Source organism: Ischnura elegans, chromosome 4 (genome assembly GCF_921293095.1).
Source record: "Ischnura elegans chromosome 4, ioIscEleg1.1, whole genome shotgun sequence".
NCBI lineage: Eukaryota > Metazoa > Arthropoda > Insecta > Odonata > Coenagrionidae > Ischnura > Ischnura elegans.
Window position 1 is genome coordinate 52,924,493 of NC_060249.1, and position 23,096 is coordinate 52,947,588.

Sequence of the window (23,096 nt, forward strand, 5' to 3'; positions counted from 1 at the left end):
TATACACTCTGCTATCAGTGTGATTAGCTAATTTTAAGAAGGAAGAAATTATAATTTCTTCCTTCTTAAAATTAGCTAATAGACTATAGTCAATAATTGCAACAATAAGAACATACTTTGAAATGCTGTGGCATAACTATGACGGGCATAGTTCCCCCAAAGCCTCAGAGAAATAAAAAAAATATTTAAAACTATTGTCTAGTTTTGACGTATTACAACTGCATCTGCTTGAAAATGATGTAAATGTATTTTCAGGCATGTAATTTTACAAAAATTTTTCAGGACCCCGCCCGTTGTCTAGGGGGCCACCCTTAGGCTCCTTCATCCCCTGTCAAAGCATATTTCTAGTCACACCACCGCTGAAATACAAATGAAACCTACCTGGAAAAAATGAAAATATGTGCTGACGTTCATGGTCGTCAGTGACATTGTGTGTACGTCAATCGGTCTTGGAACTAAATACAAAATTTATATAGATAGAAATTTTATGGGGTGGTATTAATGCCTTAAAGTAGGAGATATTATGTCGTAAACTAACTTTTGAAGCGATTGATATTAAATTCAAAATCACCGCCATCTTTATAATCCATCCGCCCATTGGCCATTTGGATGCAAATGAAATCTTGGGATAAAGGCACTCTCATCCAAGCAAGCGTTGCGTGTTGGGATCTCCACAAAGTGAAAACAAGGGAAACCGGGGAAACTGATAAACCACTTTCTTATTGATGAATGAAGTTATTTATGTGTGGGTTTGTCATGCTAGTTCCTCACGTTCGCTGCGATGAAAGGACGGCCATTATATGCGTTCCATATCTGACATCGATTTCCCCTTCACCGTTGCATCTAGTTAATCATTGAAAGCAAGTGACGAAGGCCTTACGTAAAGATAACGATCGTGGGATGTGACTACAATCCGTGTGGCATAATATTGTCTCCGAGATGAACTGTCAGCGACACTGATGAATTTTGTGTATTTTAATTTAATCGATCTAATCTGCTAAAACTCTAATATGTCTTCGGGAACGTCTAGTGATGACACTGAGATACTGTATGATACAACTGGATACTATATCGGTTTGGGCCTGGCAGTTAGTTCAAGTTTGTTCATAGGTAGGGTAACTATGAATATACCCGTGAAAGTGCTTTGTGATAATGATACTAAACGATACTAAAATGATATTATTACTTACTATTTTTCAGGGTCTAGCTTCATAATAAAAAAGCGAGCATTGATCAAACTTAGTCGAAGAGGTGGTATCCGAGCTGGTGCTGGAGGATTTGGATATTTAAAGGAATGGGTGTGGTGGGCAGGATTTTTTTCGAGTGAGTTTTTACGCTAGTATTGTACTTTTCCAGTTATCCCAGTATTTTGCGCTTCAAGTTTCTTCATTATAATTTTCCTCTTTTTGTATTTAATTTATTCATTTCGGCTTATAGTATTTAGTGAATGAATTTACAGGGATACTGAGAGAAGCATTGACATGTTTTGTCTTGAATATGACTCGCAAATCGTCAGTTAATGTGGTAATTGGAGGAACTTACTTTTTTGTCATCTACGCTTGTCAATTGCGTATCACCCTGGAATGCACCTAATATTCAAGTGCTGAGCCTGAGAATCTTTAAGCGCATACTCGCTTGTCTTTACGATGTCACTTTGATTGCCAGTAGATTGCAAGATATCTTGATATTTTTGCATAGGGTCGATAGGGATTGAGTGTGACTCATGTATAAGTCCTCACTACTTACTCATCCTCTGTGCTTTTTACAACCCACCTTTTCATTTTTATTAGCAGAATAGTCTCGCCTTTTGTTCACTCATGTGCAATCTTCAAAATTTCTAATGTAAATGTGTACTTATTACATAATGAACATTTAGACGTGAGAGAAAATGTTTTCGATCTGGTTAAAAAACTTAGCTTATAGTACCTGACTGGCTATCTCTGTATCAGTGTATGTCTGTATTAATGATCAGTCTTAAATTGTTGTTAACATTTAATACATATCAAGTATTAGGCTCACTTAAAGCCAAATATGCCAATTTTATTTCTCTTTTAAAACTGAGCTTGAACAAAAATATACTTGGCTTCCTAACTTGAGTGTAATTACATCGTGCTGCATTTAGTTATATTATGAGGCCTAACTATGTACAGACCGGATATAATAGAATGGATTTCCTTTAGTGGGATGGAGAGGAAGAATATACTACTGGTGTATGTCATCATGTGAATGAAATTGTTGATGTTCGTTGCGATTCCTCATTTTTTTTAATGTCTGAAGTTTGATTCTACTCTCCGGTTAGAATTTTGGGTGCTTAACAGCTGAAATATTGGCATGGCCATTGTTTTATCACTATATGTGAAAGGGCTTATCCTAATGGAGCCACATGCTGCTTTTTTTCTCTTCTCTCTGTTTAAGCCTATTTTTTTGCTAAACTTTTTAATATAAATGAAGTTAAAATCAGGAGATAAGTCTCATGTGTGTTAGGATTACTAAAATGGAAGTTGGTATTATTGCTGCTAACAGGCTGTGCCACGACTTAACAACTAATTTTAACTCCCCATAATTAAAAGTTTTAATTGGAGTTAATGTGTCTTTCATGATATTGTGTACATTTTATAATGACTTCACTTTTTCTATCCAATTTTTAATTTTTCCTTTTGACATTTGAAATAGTGAATCTGAAGAACCAAACTCATTAATGCTCATACATGTGCACCCTTTCTGGTGTCGCTTCTCTTATTTGCAAGCCTCTCGTGAAAACCTTGAAAACTTGCACACCTTTATTATTGCATGAGCTAACTTCATTTGTAAAAAGTTAACTATTGCCACAATTGCTAGGTTCAGCTTTGTTTTCTGATGAAATAATTTGCCATTGAAAATTTAAGCTGGTAAGTTTTTTTTTGTTTCTGTATTTTCTTGATTTATTTTCACACCACCAAAACAGTTGGTGCTACTTTGGGTTTCGTAGCAAGCTAGTAATAAACATTTTTGAACATCCATACCCAGGATAGTTGTAATATGCCAAGGCGGGACTTGAACCCTCAGCCTTTGGTTCGGCAGGAAAAGACTTTACCCTGCTACCGCTGAGGCTATCCAACATTTTCGCATTAACCCATTAGTGCATAGCGTCCGATATATCGGACGTGTGTATTTTATTTTTTTATGGGCTCCAGTTGACTTGCGCTACATTTTAATTACATTTTAATACCTTATTAAGTTCAAATGGATGTCTGTCTTCACCCCCCCCCCCCCCGCTAATATTTTAGTTGACTCATTGAATTTATCGACTAGAGAAGTATTTATGTGAGACATGGCACACATCCGATGTTTCAGACGCTATGCACTAATGGGTTAATAGTAATCATATTGACTGAATGTCAGAGGAATGTTGCTTTCTCTCTGCTAATAAGTTATAAACACAGAAAATACCTGTGGTGAAGTGTAAGGGAAATCGGGAGGCTGAGAATGCATTTTTAAAATGTCAGAAATTCATCTATTATACGTATGAGCTCAGTCATCCATTTTAAAATGTCCAAGGAGGCTATGAAAAAGACATTTTTAACATTAATTTGCATGCAGTATGTTGCATCAGAGCGTTTGAAAGGTGTGGGAGTCGGGTTGTTTGCGGGTAGTGTCTCCCATGTGACTGAATGGGATGTCCAAATGCCTATCTGCTGCTTCAGGCTTGCACCTGGCTAAATGTGATTCATAAGCACTGGGAGACTGATTTCTTTGATGCATTTGAGTCTTGGGAAATCATCTAGAGGGCTGAAATGAGACAAGGAGATGTACAGAGGCTGTGTCTGAGATCTGTGTCACTGGTGGTGAAGTCATTGAAGAGTAATTAGCATATCATTATTATGTTTGGTACCATTACTCATCAAGTACACATTATTTTTGAGGGGCCAATTCGCTAAAATAGAATTTTAGATTCCTTTAGCTTTGCCTCAGGCAATTGCTCCTTCACCTCTATTTTGGGATGGACTTGACACTAGATAAAGCTGGCCCTTAACTTCTTTTGTAGCACTAAGGATGTATTCTCTTGTGATTTAATTTTGCTTGAAGGCCTGTTGTGGTTTTAGTGAATATAATTAGCTCAAAATGGCATATCATATTTGTTTGCACTTTTAGTGGGACTTGGCGAGGCAGCCAACTTTGCAGCATATGCTTTTGCTCCTGCAACGCTTGTCACTCCCCTTGGTGCACTTAGTGTGTTAGTGTCTGCCATCCTCTCCTCCTATTTCCTTCATGAAAATCTCAATCTACTTGGCAAGGTAAGGAATAAGTCAACAACCTATTTATTACATGTAGTTGTATGTGAGAGAAGATTTGTATTTGAATGATGAAGTGTCACATGGTTCAATAAAGATGACATTTGGAAGATTTGTCTTGCACATGTCAATGGGGAGTGCTTATCAGTCCACTACCTTTTCCCCCATAGTAAAATATGCTCCAGCTAAGATGTATTTCGATACAAGCTTATACTTTTCTTGAAGGTATGATTTTCATGGTAAAGGGTGAGATATTTTTATTTGTATATCTTTAATCTTGATAATTTTGACGTACATGATATCACATGTTGACTTAATGCCCCTCTCATAGCATCAGTAAAGTTATGCATTCTTGATTGCTGGTGCACATTTATAACTAAATGGTGGCAGAGATTGAATTAATTTGGAACTGACTTGTATTTGGAAAAAGGCCTTTAATGGCGGTAACTTAAAAACATATTAAAGGTAATGTTAAAAGACTAGTGGACTAGTCAAACAACGGATATTTTGAACATTGTTTTATCTGAGAACAAGGTGGAATCCAGAATTTTTTCTGGGGGCGGACACAAGGGCCCTACAGGCAAACGGTGTTCTTATATTTGAGATTAAAAACAACGTAAAACAATCACTATGTGAAATATGCTCTTTATTTAATATGAAAGTTATTAATATGAAATTAAATGATTTAGGCTCCATAATATACACAACAAAATGAACGTAATGATAACCATGTTAAAAATTTTGTCTATTTTTTTAAACATCAGGGGTGGGTGGGGGAGGGGCATGTCCCCCCCTAAATCCACTGATGATGGAGAAAGTATAATTTGCTTTTTAGTAGTATGATAAAAATATGAAATCTTGGATTTGAACATTAAACGAAGTGTAAAATTTTAAGAAGATTTAAGTAATGAGCAATGAAGCATTTTTAGGTATGTAAGTGGACACAGGCAAATAAAATGATGTAAAATCCCTTCCTTTGGGAATTTGTGAGTTTACATTATGACCCTTGTTCCAAGTGTGAGCATTCATTCTATGATTTATTCCTGCACATATGCCTTAAACAAGGTAGGTTGCCTGATCAGTGGCCTCCATGAATCCCTGAACCTATAGCTAATAGCAGTCCCAGCGGTTTCCCTAGAAGGCACTTTAGTTTCATTCACTAATTAGTAAGGCAGGGAGTGGATTCAGTATCAAATTTGGGGGAGTTTATGACCTTGGTATAATATGACCTTGGAATAACCCCCAGGAGAGAGGGTCGCTCTCCCTTGTAAAATATTGTACAGGGAGTGCTATGCCCTACGATAAATACAACTCAAACTTCTCTCATGTTTGTGACTTGTGGTTATGCATTTGCATATACACTCCCTTAACACTTTTACAAGGGTATAAAAACTATTAAATTTATAAGGATTAAAAATATTTGAAAAAATTTGGGGGGGTCATGACCCTCCCCCTAAATCCGCTACCGAAGTAAGGGGCCTCTAATTTCCTTCAGGTCAAGTTTCCATATGATGTGAGGCATATCCCTGTCTGCAAGTGTAGTATATGACATCAAAAGATGAATTTGAAATGTAGGCATATTTCCTGTTTTATGGAAATAGGAATAAAGGATGCCATCATTATGTTTCTTATGCCCTTCCTCCTATCAATTTTCTTATAGCCCCAGTGACAATAAGTTAGGTAGTTGCCTCCATTATATGCCAGACAAGGAACACTCTGGCAACATTTTGAAACTTAAGATACTTCTGGTAGTTAATCAAGTATTCTAATAATAGTTTTGTTTAATATTAGTTGTAATTATGGAAACAATTATCGATATACGTATATTTATTGAAAATTTAATCTGTACGTAATTATTGCTGTCGCAAAGTCAGCAATAGCAGAAATTCCATGAATCATGTAAATACAAGGAAATAATATGATACATTTTTCTACCGCCTGCCTTCAACCTAAATATTCGTGGATCATCCTGCATGTACAAAATTTAATTTTTTGCTCTTTCAAAATTCTAATGTGTGGACTGCTTAAACTGCAAACTTCTCTTTTGTTTATCCACCCTTCTATTTGCGTAATTTTTGGAATGCTCAGAGTTTTTGCTTACATTATGTTTTGTTTACTGTATGCAGCTTGTTATAATTCCTCCAAGCTCCTGAAAAATGAAGTTGCTCATGAGAAATTCACCCAATGTTAATAAGGGTCACTACAGGTTTACAGAGAAAAAGTAGATGTACCCTTGTGATTCATTCAATGTTTCTTAACAATACTTAATTGGGTTGTGTTCAAGCAATTCTGCTGGAAGATCGTTTCAATTCAGTATTGTCCTGTTAGTTCAATGACCTTTTGTAAAATTGTAATATGTTACAAGAACTTGATTTAATGCTGGATATCATTTTTCCCTTAAAGTTTGGTTTTTAATAGGGTGGTTTCCTATTATTTTTTTATTGCCTAAATTAAAAGATTATTACTGCTGGAGTAAATATTTCACCCTATTAGATTTTTAAATGACGATATCTATTTTTCGTGATTAAATAGAAGTGAAAATTTTGAAGCGCACGAAAACGCGACAGCTAAGTATGAATGCTGGGAAAAGCCCATGTGACGTCTGGCTGCTGCTGTGTGAGTCCACCTGGGTGCGTGGCTATGAATGCCACTACGATGCAGGCTGCTTGCTGCCGAGCATGGCGGTAGCGTAGAATACCCTGCTAGCAGGTAGCGCTTGATGATCTGATAATACATTTTCTTTCCATGCTATGACATATATCCCTCATTGCATTCCCCTTTTTCTCATCACTGAACTATCATATCCTAGTAAATTGATCATTTCCATCCCACTCTTTATTTTCTATGCCTTTATATCTTAATGTCAGCTGCTCCCAGATGATGTTGAATTTTTGAAAAATATCTTGGCCAGGATTGAATTTGTGTCCAGTTCCCCAAAAATGCTGATTATTGGTCATTGTTTGCTTTCTCCAGCTCGGCTGTGTTCTTTGTATCCTTGGGTCTACTGTGATTGTTCTTCATTCCCCTAAGGAGGTTGAAGTGGAAAATCTCCAAGTTCTCCAAGAGTACGCTCAAGCTCCAGGTTTGTGAGAAATGATATGAGATAATCAGATATGTGGATTTGTATGTTTTAAGATACATAAATCATGAATTGTTTGGTGTGGCATTGTTTGTGTATTCATCATCGTTCATTTAGCCAGTAGATATGTGTATGAAATTTTCTCTCATTAATATTCTGGTATTTGCCTAAGGACTTGTCAATACATGCTCTCATGTACTTATGCTACTATTTCTACTATGTATTACTACTGTTTCTTGTACTGAATCTTTTTGTTGTTAATTTAGTTAATAGTTATGTGGCGAAGTGTGGACCCTATTTACCTATTTATTTTTACTTTTTTATTTCCCTCATTTATTCATAACAATATTTCTTTATTTTCAGGATTTATCGTGTATGTGTCTATAATTTTTCTAGTCTCATTGTTTTTTGGGCTCTACTTATCTCCACGCCAAGGACATTCCAATGTTCTTATCTATATAACTGTAAGTATCACATGAACATGATTAATTCATGTATACATGCTATGTGTTAGAATATCAGTTTGGATGCTATTTACAAAACATTTTTCCCTAAATGTGTCCAATTGGAGAGTTTTTACTATAAATTATTCGATCATGTCCTACTAATGGGAAGTTCTGGGGCTGGATAGAGTTCTAATTGCAAAATTTTGTTATTTTCTAAAATAATCATGATTATAGTAAAAGCAATTCAATTAGCTGAAATTTTTAAGTTGATTAACTGATGTGAGCATTTCCTTTGTTTGTACAGTAACTTAAGGCTGATGTAACAGCCAACTATGTCAGTGTGTGATGTTAAAAAGTTAGTGCAATGTATACTTGTACATACCTATATATGCTTCACCCTTTTTTTGTCGTGAATCTGTTGTAACATCTGTGCTAATCCATTTTGACAGTGGCTTTCCCTTAGTATAGTTGGAGGTGGTACAATTATCTGTAAGGCAAATCATCGTTCCTTGCTGTTGTAAAACTTAAAGAAAGATGGTTGTTTTCCTTAAGATCCTCTTTTAAGCTAGTGTTATTTAGCAGATAGTGATGTCCTGGTGTAGTTAACTTTATGGATTTTCCGAGATTATTGGTAGAAAAGTGAAATCCCATCATTGCCTTCTTCATTAATGAAGCATATATTTCAGTGTTGCCTACTGATGACGAGGGTGAAGGGGTCAATGAGATTCTTTGTTAAAAGCAAACTTCATTTTATATTTAGGCCAGTTTACTCTACGCCTCATTTTGAAGCGCACTACAGTAGTGTCCCAATTTTATTTGATCTTATCTTATCCCCGTAAAGGAAAGGGGGAAATGTACAGAAATTGTAAGCCATTCAAATAACTGAGAAAACTTTGTTGTGGCTATTCTTTGGATGGCATTTAAGAGCAATCACTGTTGGAGTGCTTGTTTGCTGAGTCAGGTTTACCTCATGACAGCAGGGGCTTTATGTCCTATCGTATGCATGCGTTTGCATGCTGGTATCCATTCACAAAATTAGTTGCGCCAATTCTAGACTTATTGCTTCCTCAAAATGTTTATTTTGTCATCCTATACCTACCAATTCAGACCCAAATCTGAAAAAGAATTCTTGGAAGTGACAACTTTGCACTGATCGAAAGAAATGGACTTAACTATCACTAATAGATGCACTCTAAATTGAATAAGGCTCACTTAGTGGAAGATGTTTTTATACAAATTTTGTATTCTAACTTTATTGTGGAAAAGTTTGAAGTTTTTATAATGACCCTTTATCATTTGAAATATTTCATGAAAGTCTGTATGCCCTCATGATTGAAATTTTATTGGTCAAAGTTTACTATTCCTTTGTTCATCTTTCAATATATTGCAAGGACACAATGAAGAATTAAGTCAGTTGCTCATCGAGTAAGTTATTCCAGCCATGGCTATACATACATATCCAGCCAAGCCTTCCATTTTTTTTCCATTTGTGCAAAGGAAGGTTCAAGAGACAAATTGCACATACGTAAGTCTTATGAATGGGAATGCCTCTCATGCCTTGCACTTGTCTCCATCCATTTGTCTCTCTTTCCTTCACCAATTTTTGAGGTAACGCTTAGTGCCATTAGGTGCCTCTGCCATTGATAAATATCCCATTAAATGACCAAACTAGTTGGACATTTGTGATATATGCATATTGGTGCTACTTGAATCCCTAATATCTGGTGTCCATCAATTATTCTGGGCTGATTTTGCAGTTTTGAAGTCACAGGTTTTACTTGCTAAGGTAGCTTTGATGAAGGTCTTTGAAAATATTACTTTGGGTGTGTAAAATTCATGCATGTTTTATAAAAAATGTACTTGGTTTTTGCTGGAAAACTAATTGAGCTATCCATTATAGATATGTTCTGCAATTGGATCTCTGTCAGTCATGAGCTGCAAGGGAGTTGGACTTGCCCTGAAGTCTACACTTACTGGTCAATCATCTGAATTGGGCAACTGGTTCACATGGCTGTTGCTGGCTGTGCTCATTGGATGCATTATTGTGCAAATGAACTATCTGAATAAGGTAAACACTCACTGTAGCGAATTATCGCTCTACTTGAGGTGGAGCAAATAATAGCCAGTTAACCTATTTTCAACACTCATATAGGAACAGGATGGTGTGGTGACGGATATTATTCTATCTGATAAACTTAAGCATAAATCCAGAGGAGAGGCGATTTTTTTTGCATCACTAAATTTCCACTATATTTTCACCAAAATGAATGACATATTTGTCGAACCACAGGTTACCACATGAATTTAAGACTGAGCACTTCATGTTAACTTCATTCCTAACAGGTCCCCAACAATTACAGAGATTAGGGACTCTTGGTGAAGGTTTTTCCAGTGATGGAAACTCGAGCCATGGCGAGTACCAACCCAAAAAGGACCTTGTAAAAACGATTTTTTTAAAATATTCCAATCATTGGGTCAATTGATAGTGCATCTACTATCTCTCATAATGATGGGGGTCTTGCAATAGCCCTTACTCGCTTTAACATGGTTCCACCGTAGATACCAAAAACCTTAAAAAATATTTGGTATTAGACTGGTGATGGCACCAATTGTGGCAATTTTACTTTTCCTCCAGCACAACATAATCCAGTAGATTTACCGCTGTATTTTAATGCCTTGCTGTATTGACAAATGATTTTCATTTCTCCCATCGTTACTGATTTGTCAGCACAATAGACTACTTCCGAATCATAGTTGAATGCTACTTGTTCCTGGACCCCAGGAACACTGCATCTGCGGAATTGCTCAATTTCATTGTGTTGTGCTCGCTGTTGTTGTGTTTGATGTGCACGAACTAGTTACATTTGAAGCATATCTCCTTCATTTTCAGTCACTCTAGAACGCAATTCTGCCGTGCCAATACGGCTATTAATATAATCTGTTTCATGCTGATCATCAGTATGATTAGCACGTAAGATGGCTCGTCACAAATTTGATTGATGAACCAAGTTAGGTTGTTTTCTCCTAGGCATTGTAAATAATCAAAGAAAAGAAAGTTGTTGCAAACTTAGCATAAATAGTGTTGCTATGTCAAACTAACGTAAAAATAAATGGTTAGTAATTAAATTGGCCTAAATTAAGAGACGAAAATTTTTGCACTACATTAGTGAAGAAATAATTATAGATGAACTTTTTAACGACTATAACAGAGGATTTATTTTGTGAATAAACTTGGAAAGACATGTCAAACTACATAAACAATACTGAGAGTCGGCAAGGGGACAGTAAGCCGAAAATGGTAAAATTTCAGTAATCATTTCTCATGATTTCACCTGAATAGTAATTTTGGTTCATCATATCAGCTGGTATCAGCAGAGCTAGAGTTTTATACTTCACTAAGAGTATCTATACAACTACATGGAATATTTTTTCTTAAGCACTTATTGTTGTATCCTGCCTTTATTTTAATTTGTAATTTGATTCTCCTACAAATATGTGCACTGCATGACCCAATACGGCTTATAATGATTGACTTTACAGTACACTCCCGATTATCCGGGCTAATGATGGGGAGAGACGGCACGAATAATCGGAAAACACGTATAACCCAAACTTTCACTTAATGTCTTGCAATGTTCTTAATACCTGTAACAAACAATATATTATTGCATATTTGTGCAGGTATTCTGTTATTTTAGAGTGCTTCCCGAACTCAATGAGAGCTTTCTTTGCCAGTTCGCCATCTTTTTAGTGGCGATAACATGGTTGTACTCGTATTATTAATGCTCCATGTAAGGCCTGGTTTCGAAAACCAAACATCCGTGGCTGTGAGATCACGCATACAGAAAAGTGGCCTGCACGAATGCTTCAAAACCACTGATCGACGTCGGAAACTACACTGTCAGGCACTATGCCACGTAGTTTCATCTCGCACAAGTTGTTCGGGTTGTAACTGCTGCGAGACGTGTATCCGTGTTCAGGGAGCGAGGTTGCGCACTGCAAGGCCTGGAAAACAAGAGCACGGTGCTCCCGTGAATGCAGTCAGGGCGTGATCGCTTCCGTTTTACGAAGGGGATTCTAATTGAAATAACAAGCCCGGTGTTTCCTTGCATTAATGCAGCAATTCCAATAATTTTGCGTCCGATTTCATTATTTTTTTTAAAGATCGTGGAAAAAATTGAGCTAGAGTGAAAATCATGCACGGATAATCCGCAACCCGGATAAATCGCAGCCTGATAATCGGGAGTCTGCTGTAATTATATCATACTTCTATGGAAAAATTAACATTCTAAAGTCATCGTTTGATATCGGAATCGATGATATTAATAAAGAAAATCTACAATTCTGGAATTCCAGTACAGAAATATTCAATTTAGTATTCATTTTGATTTCATGCTGTGCTCTCGATTTTTTGTTTTAATCCATTCATAATTACTTTTTCTTATTTTTCAGGCTTTGGATGTGTTTAATACTAGTGTTGTGACCCCAGTGTATTATGTACTATTCACAACTCTGGTCATCTGTGCTTCAGCAATCCTTTTCCGAGAGTGGCAGCACATGTCAGCAGAAGATGTTTTGGGAAGCCTCTGTGGGTTTCTCACTGTGATTGTAGCTATTTTCTTATTGAATGCCTTCAAAGATCTTGATATCTCCTTTGGGGATGTACGTGGTATTCTACAGCCTAAGAGAGAATTAATTCCTGGTGGGCCTTCAAATTCATCTTCTAGGGGTGAGTCAAAATTTTCTAGGGTAGTATATAATTACTAAATATGTACTTAAGGGTCCTCCTTAGTCAGCAGAGTAATTTTTGTATCCTTGAGGCTGGTCCACATTAATTTATCCATCTAAAATTTATATATCAGATACTAATTGAATAACGTAAAGAGTGGCAAAAGCTGCTTATTTATTTAACTTATTTGAAGACAGAAATTGAAAATTTCTTATGGCTCAACAAATTGTCATCCCTTTTATGTTTTTTTTTCAATATTCTTTGTATTTAAACATGTTATGATGTGATTCACATTGGTGTAGATGAGTATGGGTGAAGATTTTCAAATACTTATGACTCTATGGCAATAATGGTTGATGGGAATAGTGATTGAGTTGTATAGAAAATGAAATACTTTAAATGATAATGATTAAAGCAGGGAAAAGTATTCAGTGCTCGCAGAGAATGTTCAATTTTAAATATGCTCTTAAAAATTATTATAATTTGCTCTCTCACTTAATTTTACCTGAAAGTGGTCATGGTTTTTGGGTCATCAAGACTATGTGCTCTGTTTTTGTTACTGCTGTTCCATTACTTAGGGGGCATCCATTAATTACGTGAGGCGTTTAGGCAGGGAGGGATCCTCACCCTTCTCACGTGGGAGAGAAGGGGAGTCCTGACAAGTATCACGTAATTTTTATTCTACAAGAAAAAGTGTAAAATGTGATTCTACATTACGATCTTAGTAATCTTAAATACCAGTTTGAACTAATCTTAAATAAATATCATTAAACAACATTTTATTTTTATAAATCCAACGCAATGAAGCATAGATTAATGTATTGACACTGAAAATACACATTTTGGACAATCTCAAGAGGGATTAGAGGGAGAGGTGTGGGGGTCAAGTAATTCTCATGATATCTCACTAAAATCATCAACATCACCTCACGTAATGTATGCCCCGTAAGTATACGTTCATGAACTTGAGAGCAAGAATAACTGATTTTTTTTTTGTTCAGAAAAAATAATTTTATTATAGAATTGCATGAGATGTCCTACAGCACGAAACAGTGCGTTAAATTTAGCTAAAAATTGAATCTGTAATCTTGTAAAAAAAAACTTGTCTGCATGCATGGGTTTCAGCATGATTTCCATTTAAGGTATTAGAAAAATGTTTGGAGATGAGGAGAGAGAATATTTAAATTGAAAATCTTTCTCTTGCGAATGGTGAAAATGCATGAGACAAGCATGAGTGTGTGACTAACAAGTATGGTGCAGCTTAAGGTGCATGTTATAAGTTATTAAGGTGTCATTGTAAATAAAAATTTAAGTTCATAATTCTGATCTAATTTAATTTCTTTAAAAATTTAATCAAAATGCTGTTATTATGGTGTTCAAAATGATGTCATTTGAGTCTCCTTTATGTAATTTTCTTTAAGTTGTAGAATGTGTAACCTTTTTGGCAGTCTTATTAATTTTGAGGTTGGAAGTAGGTATTCTTTTTTGAAAAATTTCCATTCTTTCAAAATCCCTCCGTAAGTCATAAAAATGACTAAATACTACTTACGAGAGCATGAATGATTATGTACACATGGTCTCCCTTATTAATGATGTTCCAATTAGTGCTGTTCCGCATTAGCACTGTGTACATTATGAGACCCTTTTCCAGATTTACGCACTCCAGTTCTGTAGTGACGCTCTTGAAAATTCTGCTATGATCTGTAAGTTCCACTGCAGATTTGACTGATAGTGTAGTGAGTGATGTAATGGCTGGGTAGTGATGGGCCATGTCCTAGGAAGCAGAAATGTGAGACTCACAAAATTGAGTGTTGGTTACCGCAGTAAAAATCCTTATCTTCAATCTTTCAAAGCAGAAATTAAAAATTGTAAAGGCCAAATTAGTTGTTGATGATATTGTGGATACATAAAAATAAATTTACTTTCATTTTCTGTTAATTTCATATCAAACAATCACGCAGTTACCAAAATACATCACTTCAAACTCTGATAACTTGACATCTTTTTTTGACAGTAGTTTGTCATCATTTCCTATCCCTCGCATATTGTGAAGGGTTAGTGGAGCACTTGGAAAGGGGAGGTTAAGTAAGTGAAATTAACTTAGCTATGGGAAGAGAAGGCTTCCTATTTATAAAAATCATTGTGACATACCCTAGGTTTGAAAGTTTGCCAAAATCAATGACAATGTTTTTAGGTCAGTATTTTGTCTACTATTTGATTCCAAAATTAGGTGGTCAAAATTTGCTGAGGTATCGTGGCCAACTATCAGGACACAATATGCCAACCCACAGGTTATAAATTGCGTCTTAGACAGTGATGAGGTCCTTTGCCCCAAATTGCCAACCATTGGACCTCCAAGGGCATTTGAGGATCAAAGGTGATTGGGGTATACATATAATAATTTTCCTTACTCAACCTCTTGCAAAAGTGTTATTAATTATATTCATAGGTACATATTTTGTAAGTTTCTCTTGGGTGGGTCATGGTCTTCCTCACTCTACAGAATAGAAGAGAACTGAAATTGTGAGATGAAAAACAAAATTTGTTGAGTTACATAGTTGAAATTAAAAATGTTATTTTTTCACTTGAGAACTGGTTTTCATGAAAAATGAAAAGCATTTGACTGGTATGTAGCGAAAAATTTGCTTTGAGGGTGCCTGGGAGGTATGAGGATTGGCTCTGCATGCATATCATTAAGTCAGGTATATAGTATTTCATTCACATAATGCTGAAAGTTAAACTCATTGTTCTTTATATGCAGGTATTATGAAATGTATTTACCTTGCTTTACAATATTAATCTTTTACAGAGGACCGATTGTAAAGCGAATTCAATTGTATGTTGAATCACCATTATCACTGTACAAGGGATCCATTTAAAGAGCCGTTTGCATGAAAATGTTGCTATTTTTAAAAAAAATTCATTTTAAATAAATTAGTATTAGTCACTTGATAACATATTGTAAAAGTGGAAACAAATTTGTTGAAAATTTAACAAGAACACAGAAATTCAGTTCAAGTTGCATATTGCACATTAGGGTGGGCCGAAAAAAGGTTTTTTTTCCTGATCAAATTTGCCCTGTGCGTGAAAGTTGCGAAATGATATAAGGATCTCACACACAAAATTTTTTTCAAATCGGATAATATTAACCACTGCCGCCCGAGCTCTAAAGTTTAAAATTTTGCGAAAAATCAGGCTGATTTCAGAATCAAACGGCTATGAAGACGAGGTTTATGAAAGTATGGGATAATGGATTATATCAAAGAGTGGATTCATGTTTATAGTTTATAAAAATGAAATTTGAAGTTTTTTTGACAAAATCTATGGTTAAAGAAATGTCAATGAATTAACAACAAAATTAGAGTATAGACCACCCGCACAACACAACTCATTTTTTGCCTACATTCTAAAACTCCATTTTGGGGGCTAAATTGCAGGTAAAATAATGTTTATTTCGATTGAATTTCATTTCTTATCAAATAAGTCATCATATGGTAGTAAATAATCCCACAAAAAGTAATAATTAGGAAAATTATTTGAAATTAACATCAATCATAATGATGAATAACGTACCTGTGGAACTATTTTCAACAAGAAATTCAGCCAAGGCTTAGAAAAATCAGAACCTGAACACCAAGCATTTCACTAAGTAGCTCTCTACTAGTTTTGTAAAGAAACTACCCAGAACTCACCACGAGGAACTCTACCATCTACTACTACTACGACTACATCTACTAAGAGACTACCATCGAGTTCCACCCGTGTCCCCCCCAGCCAACCTTCCGAAGGACACGATTGTGAAAGCACATCAATTACTCTGAGAAAATTATTCTATTCTATTATTATTATCCGTCTCTTATGCACGATAATACCCATCCATGCCTGCGTTCTGTACTGCACACGGATTTTGATGCTAACATTATCATTTGTACCATCCTTTCAACTGCTTGTGAATGGCAGGGAAAAGGTACTTCTAATGCAGATCTTTCCGTAACAAGGTCTTCCAAGTTTTTGTTTGTCATCCCAGCTACTATTGGTGGTTGATTTACCTCAATTGGCTCACAGTCAACCAAGTCGATATAATTTTGAGCATCGAAGTTTAGATAGATTTTGTGCTTTCCCGGCGAATGGACTGAGGGAAGAGTTATCAGGATCGCCAATGGGTCAGAAACTCCATATTTGCCGACGTTTCGATGTCCGACTCAGTCATCGTCCTCAGGGCTGTGAAGTGTTCATCGTCCTCAGGGCTTTGAAGTCGGACATCGAAACGTCGGCAGATATGGAGTTCCTGACCCGGTGGCGATCCCGAAAACTCTTCACTCCATCGTAGGTTAGCTTTGGAAAATTCGAATTTCCTCATTTCCTCCTGCTGAGTTTCTCTCGATTTCAATGTATTTGTGATGGCCATTGCACGAGTTTGTCTGCGTTCATCGGCTAACATTGCAAGCGGAATATTCTCTGGGTGAGCAAAATTACATTTCCCTGAATCATAGAGTCACGGCGTAATTTGATGTCTCTATCTATATATTTCATAAGAAGAATCATGTTCATAATATGCTTCGGGACTTCTGTTCAATATTGTCTCAATTTTATTGAAAACCGCATTGGATCGTAAACTTCGATAACAAATTTTGCCAGGGTCATCAGTTCTTTTGACGGTTCTGAACGATAGTTCATTGCAATGAAGCAGGCAAACAAACCAATGCAAAGGTCTTCTTAGGGCCATTTCTATTCTCCTGATTACTCCAGCATGGCTTCCGGTGTTAACCTCAGTTCCATCGCACACAATTGCTTGGAGTCCATCGATAATGATCATTTCCTCCCCTAGAAAATTCGTTATGGAATCTTAGAGGCCAATAGCTTTGCTGACACATGGGGTGACATGCCATAGGTAGCGTGAACCGGGCTCTTGAACGAGAGTTACATGCTCCTCACCTATTGTTTTTCACTTTGATTGACTATAAACGAAAGCAGAGTCTTTCCTCTCGTCGAAGTAAAGAGCTTGCAGTTTAACAGTTCCCAAATTCCTCCGAAGAGACGTGCGCAATCTTTCTCTTTCCCTTCTAAATTTGTTCTTGTCAACAAAAAGTACATTGACTCCTTGAGTAACCAACCCGATATCTATTAGGTGCGCAGATGCAAGTGCTGCAGAGGTATGGTTTGGCATGCAGAATTATTCACAGGATGATGCAAATCTTGGCAATTTCAAATTACTTACACTAACCTTTTTCCATGAAATACTCTCCTTCACTTGCATCACATAACTCTCTGTTCAATGTCATTTCATCACCTGAGTCTTCCAAACAGAAGTGTTATGACAAAATAGGGTGGAACATTCGGGTGTTCCTTTGTTCCTTCTAACCTGCAAAGCCTCGTCTTCCTATTTTTGGTCTCCTGCACATCGATGGTGCCTATCTTCATTTTCCTGCCAATTCTCTGTCCTTAGGGAATTCCCATTCTAAACAAGGCATTTTCGAAAGAATATCACGAACAGAATCAGTCTCACTAAAGCAGTTTACATGCCACAACATCAAAAAGCTGACGTGTGTGACGAAGAAAGTCTTGCCTTAGATCAATGAAAGCATTCTTTTTGACAGATCGAAGAATATTGCGATTATTTCCATGATATTGAATAATTTGTGAAACAATTTGCCTATATCCAACAACTGGGATAGAGGATCTATGCCAAATGCCTTCAATGGCATAAGCCACTGTCTCCGCGATTCCCGACAGAGAAATAATGGTATTTTAACTTCCTTATTCAATGTACCGAGAGTACAAAAACATTTTCATCATCTCTTCATAAGTGGGCAAATCATTACCCATGAAATTTTCGGGTGCAATAAATATCACACACTTCACTCCACACCTGGTACGCTTTCCCTCTATTCTAACCATTGCGTCAATCCTCCCGAAATCCTTTGGAAGGTTGGTTGGGGGACACCGGTGGAACTCGATGGTAGCCTCTTCCTCATGGTGAGTTCTGGGTAGTTTCTTTACGAAACAAGCAGAGAGCTACTTAGTGAAATGCTTGGTGTTCAGGTTCTGATTTTTCTAAGCCTTGGCTGAATTTCTTGTTGAAAATAGTTCCACAGGTACGTTATTCGTCATTATGATTGATGTTAATTTCAAATAATTTACCTAATTATTACTTTTTGTGGGATTATTTACCACCATATGATGACTTATTTGATAAGAAATGAAATTCAATCGAAATAAACATTATTTTACCTGCAATTTAGCCCCCAAAATGGAGTTTTAGAATGTAGGCAAAAATGAGTTGTGTTGTGCGGGTGGTCTATACTCTAATTTTGTTGTTAATTCATTGACATTTCTTTAACCATAGATTTTGTCAAAAAAACTTCAAATTTCATTTTAATAAACTATAAACATGAATCCACTCTTTGATATAATCCATTATCCCATATTTTCATAAACCTCGTCTTCATAGCCGTTTGATTCTGAAATCAGCCTGATTTTTCGCAAAATTTTAAACTTTAGAGCTCGGGCGGCAGTGGTTAATATCATCCGATTTGAAAAAAATTTTGTGTGCGAGATCCTTATATCATTTCGCAACTTTCGCGCACAGGGCAAATTTGATCAGGAAAAAAAACCTTTTTTTGGCCCACCCTATTGCACATGCAACAAGCTATCAGCACTGATCAGTGTGATGACCTCTGGCTTTGCCAAACATATCCAATGAGTGGTTGAGTTAGGTTGAATTCCTTCAATAGAAGACAGAATCTATATTCCAAATAATTCAGCAGATTTTTCTGTGGCTGTGAAAGTAACTTTAAGCAAGGTTTTTTTTACTGAAATTCTAGGAGGATTTTTAATTAACTAGATTAGTTTTTCAGGTTTTCTAGCTCTTTGATAACAAAGAAATTTTAGTTTCTATGGAAATACCAGGGATATCTCAGTTGAATCTGGAATTTTCTGGGGTATCGATAAGTGATACAGCAAAGGTACCAATGGCCATTTTTGGCAAGTTCCTTCGTCATATTGCACTTGTGTTATCACATTTTGTATTATGGTTATCAACAAAAGTAGGTACATTGGTACAATGTTTTCTACTTAAGTAGTATGTTGGGCTCTTATTGGTTATAGTCTGTAGTGAGTGGCGTAAAGATTTTGGCTTCATCGGCAGATTTCCCTTCAAATGTTGCATTATTTTAAGGTTTTTTTCCATTACAGAATTGTGTTTGTAATTTCTAACATCTGGTATTTTGTTTCTTTTTCTTTCATCTGCTTTTTGCTATTATCCTGGAAAAGACTCATTTCCATTAGTTGTTTAAGTTGATTTTTTAAATGTCAATGCCATCATCATCATCATTAGTCAACAATCCTAAGATTGGTTTGACGCAGCTCTCCATTTCTCTCTCCTATCCGCTAATCTCTTCATAGCTACATATTTATTCTCTTTTACATCCTTTATAACCTGACCTATATAACTCATTCGGGGCCGTCCCTTGCCCTTTTTCCCTTCCACTTGTCCTTCAACGATTGTCTTCATCAGACCATCGTGCCTCAAAATGTGGCCAACTAAGTTGTCTCTTCTTCTGCTTAATGTTTTTAGGAGGCTTCTCTTTAAGCAGAAGCCATGCATAGTAAAATTTAGTACAATAAAACCCTGTTCCTTAGCATCAGCATGATATTTATTTAATCCAAGAAAGGGGTGATGGGATTTTTGGTATCGTAATCTTTTTAAATTTGTACTACAAAGTTTCTTTATTATTTTCCCTAAAATGTGCTAGTCAAATAATATTTCAGTTCAATCATTAAAAAAGGGCACCCAGTATTCTCTTAGGGGCTCTTACCCTGGCAACTTTGACAAAGCAACTAAATAGTTCTAGTAGTAATGAGGAAGTCCCAATGAAACACACAGCATTGACTGTTGACTGAGCACGGGCGACTTTTTAGTTGCCGCAACTAAAAAGTCACCCGTGCTCAGTCAATGCCGCGTGTTTCATTTGAACTTCCACAAAGCAACTAAATAGTTGCCCAGTAAAATTTGCCAGTGTGCGGTGGCCCTTATAGTTAACAACAAAAAAACACCTGTAATGACAGTTACATGTAGTAGGTTGTGTATCACATTTAGTAGGTGCTGTTAAGGTTTTGGTCCTTGGGTCTTTCAGCATAATTTATTTCTTTTGATTAGTACAATGGAATTATTTTCCAAAAGAGTAGCCTTATCTCTCTGCTACATTCCCCTCTAAACAAAGCCTTGGCAGCACAACTTAAGCAAGTGACATGTCTTCAAATGCAACCTCACCAATTCATCAAACATGAAAGAGCTTGTAGTCAGGTGTCACACAACATTTTGTTTGGAGAGATAAAAGTTTTGTCTGGAAAACTTGGAAATCTCAGGTAATTTACCAATACCCAGTTGCTGGGTACTCAATTTTTTTAATATCATTGTGAGTGAATTTTAATTTCAACTTATGTGACAGCCTACTATTTCATATTTGGTAGGATCTCTGGTGTCAAAGCATGCCAGCTCTGGAGCGGAGGATGAAGAGAGTCTCATGGAGGCAGCTGCAGCAGCTAGAAGCCATGGTCGTAGAATTTCATATGGCAGTAGCCCTAGTATTTCAGCAAGAAATGGCCGGTGACGTACACCCATGCTTGCCACCCAGTCTTCAGTTGTACGAGAGATGTCTCCTTCAGATTTTGCAAGGCCTCCCAGTTTGCCCATGGTTCGGCATGCTAATTTAGAGGTTTCCATTGATAGTCATGTTGCTTTTGACTGGTGCTGATAAGGTTTCGGTCCTATTATATTAATTAATTTGTATTTTTACGAAGAATTTTATTTTGTGATTAATTTTTACCTGCAAATTGAGTGATCAAAGTGGTAGTGACTGTGAAAAATCTATGTTTTATATTAAAGCTTATGTAAATAAATTACCCCAAGATTTATTTTTGTCACAGCCATGTATTTAAAGTAAACTTGTATACGGTGAATATATTTGGTCTGTAAATTATTAATGCGTTTATTTTTCTGATCATTAATCAAACTTCCTGTTTCTCATAATTTTACATTTTAAGCTACCCTTTGAAACTTGTGCAACATTTCAAGCTTCCTTCAATATTATACGTTACTGCATTAACAATTTGCATCACTTGATGTTTTCAAGATGTTTATTACTATTGCCCATGTACACCATTAATTAAATATAAAAGATGCATATAATCAAGGTTATAGCTAGAAATTTTTGGAGAGATTCCTTTGCAGAGGGTGAGCTTCAATAGGGTGGTTTCCTATTATTTTTTATTGACTAAATCGAAAGATTCTTACTCCTGGAGTATGCATTTCATGCTTTTAGATTTTTAAATGGCTTTTTTGCCAATGAATGAAATCGCGAAAAAAATTTTAATTTTTTTTTGCGATTAAATGAAAAGTGAGAATTTTCAAGGGTGTGAAAACGCGACGGCTAAGTATGAATGCTGGGAAAAACCCCATGTGACGTCAGTCTGGTTCCCACTGCCGTCGTGTGAGGTGACCTTGGGGCGACGATATGTGCGCCGCTGTGATACAGGCTGCTAGCAGGTAGCGCTTGGCTTAAATAAGGATTATTAATACCATATCAAACGAAGGAAACTTTCCGACCATAGACAGTTTTATTAGGTGATTAATAAGAGATGTTTCCCTGAGCTCTGTGCCTCATGCATGCATTGGTAATCTTAGACGATGCAAAACTCCTCTATCTTCTCGTATAGAAACTAGGTCCCTGTGATGTGATATCACAGGGACCTAGCTGTGGAGTGGCATCGCGTGGGCGCCAATCTGGCCTTTTTCAAATGAGGTTAAAATTGACTTAACATTCTTCTAAACTGTGAGTTCTATAACCAAATACATAATTTGTATATTATGAATACACTAATGGTGGGTAACGAATCGCAATCAATGCCTTTCAATTTCTTTGATGAAGGCAACTATACCCTATTGTACTCAACAGAGCAAAAGAGGTGAGGTCAGAAAAGTTAACCTTTTCTAGAAGCGCTTTATTTTTGATACAACTTAGAGTTCAACTCCTTCTCAAAATCAATTATAGGTACTCTTCTTCCATTGAGGTTGTATTTCCAGGCTTGTACACCCACAGTTCCTTGTTAGTGGTTTGTGCTCCGCAACTTTAACAAATTCTACTGACAATGTAACAACATCATCTCAAAAAAATTTATTCACCAATGGGTCATTTCAGGGACATATGCAATAATTGCATTCAAATTAAGCCTGAAATCTGTAAAGCAGTGGTAGTAATTGGTAGAAGTGCAAAGTCAGTGGAAGGTCACATTGACTGAGCGGGTCATCTGCACTCCCAAAATTGGGGAAGCCATCGCTAATCCCGCCACTGATGTTAACATTCATTCATATTTATGCCAAAAAATTATTGAGAACAATGGAAAAACTTATCTATCAGTGGTGACTGTGTGGGAAAAAGAAAGAAGCTACATGAATTAAAGTTATAGATTTTAATATATAATAATTAAAGTTGATAAATCAGAGAAGAGGTGAGATGGATTATATTTTAACCTATTAGCTTATTGATAAGCATTTCTTTTTACGGCGAACA

The 23,096-nt window shown here is 36.3% G+C and overlaps 1 protein-coding gene across 1 annotated transcript; it reads left to right on the forward strand.

The window, feature by feature from the left end:
* Positions 1-622: 622 nt before the first annotated feature.
* LOC124157473 (magnesium transporter NIPA2) lies at positions 623-21,506 on the forward strand. The gene is made up of 8 exons (XM_046532209.1): positions 623-1,110; positions 1,201-1,323; positions 4,132-4,274; positions 7,245-7,353; positions 7,714-7,814; positions 9,697-9,864; positions 12,249-12,525; positions 20,998-21,506. The coding sequence occupies exons 1-8, from the start codon at positions 1,011-1,013 to the stop codon at positions 21,135-21,137; spliced, it is 1,161 nt and encodes a 386-aa protein (XP_046388165.1). The 5' UTR covers positions 623-1,010; the 3' UTR covers positions 21,138-21,506.
* Positions 21,507-23,096: the final 1,590 nt, after the last annotated feature.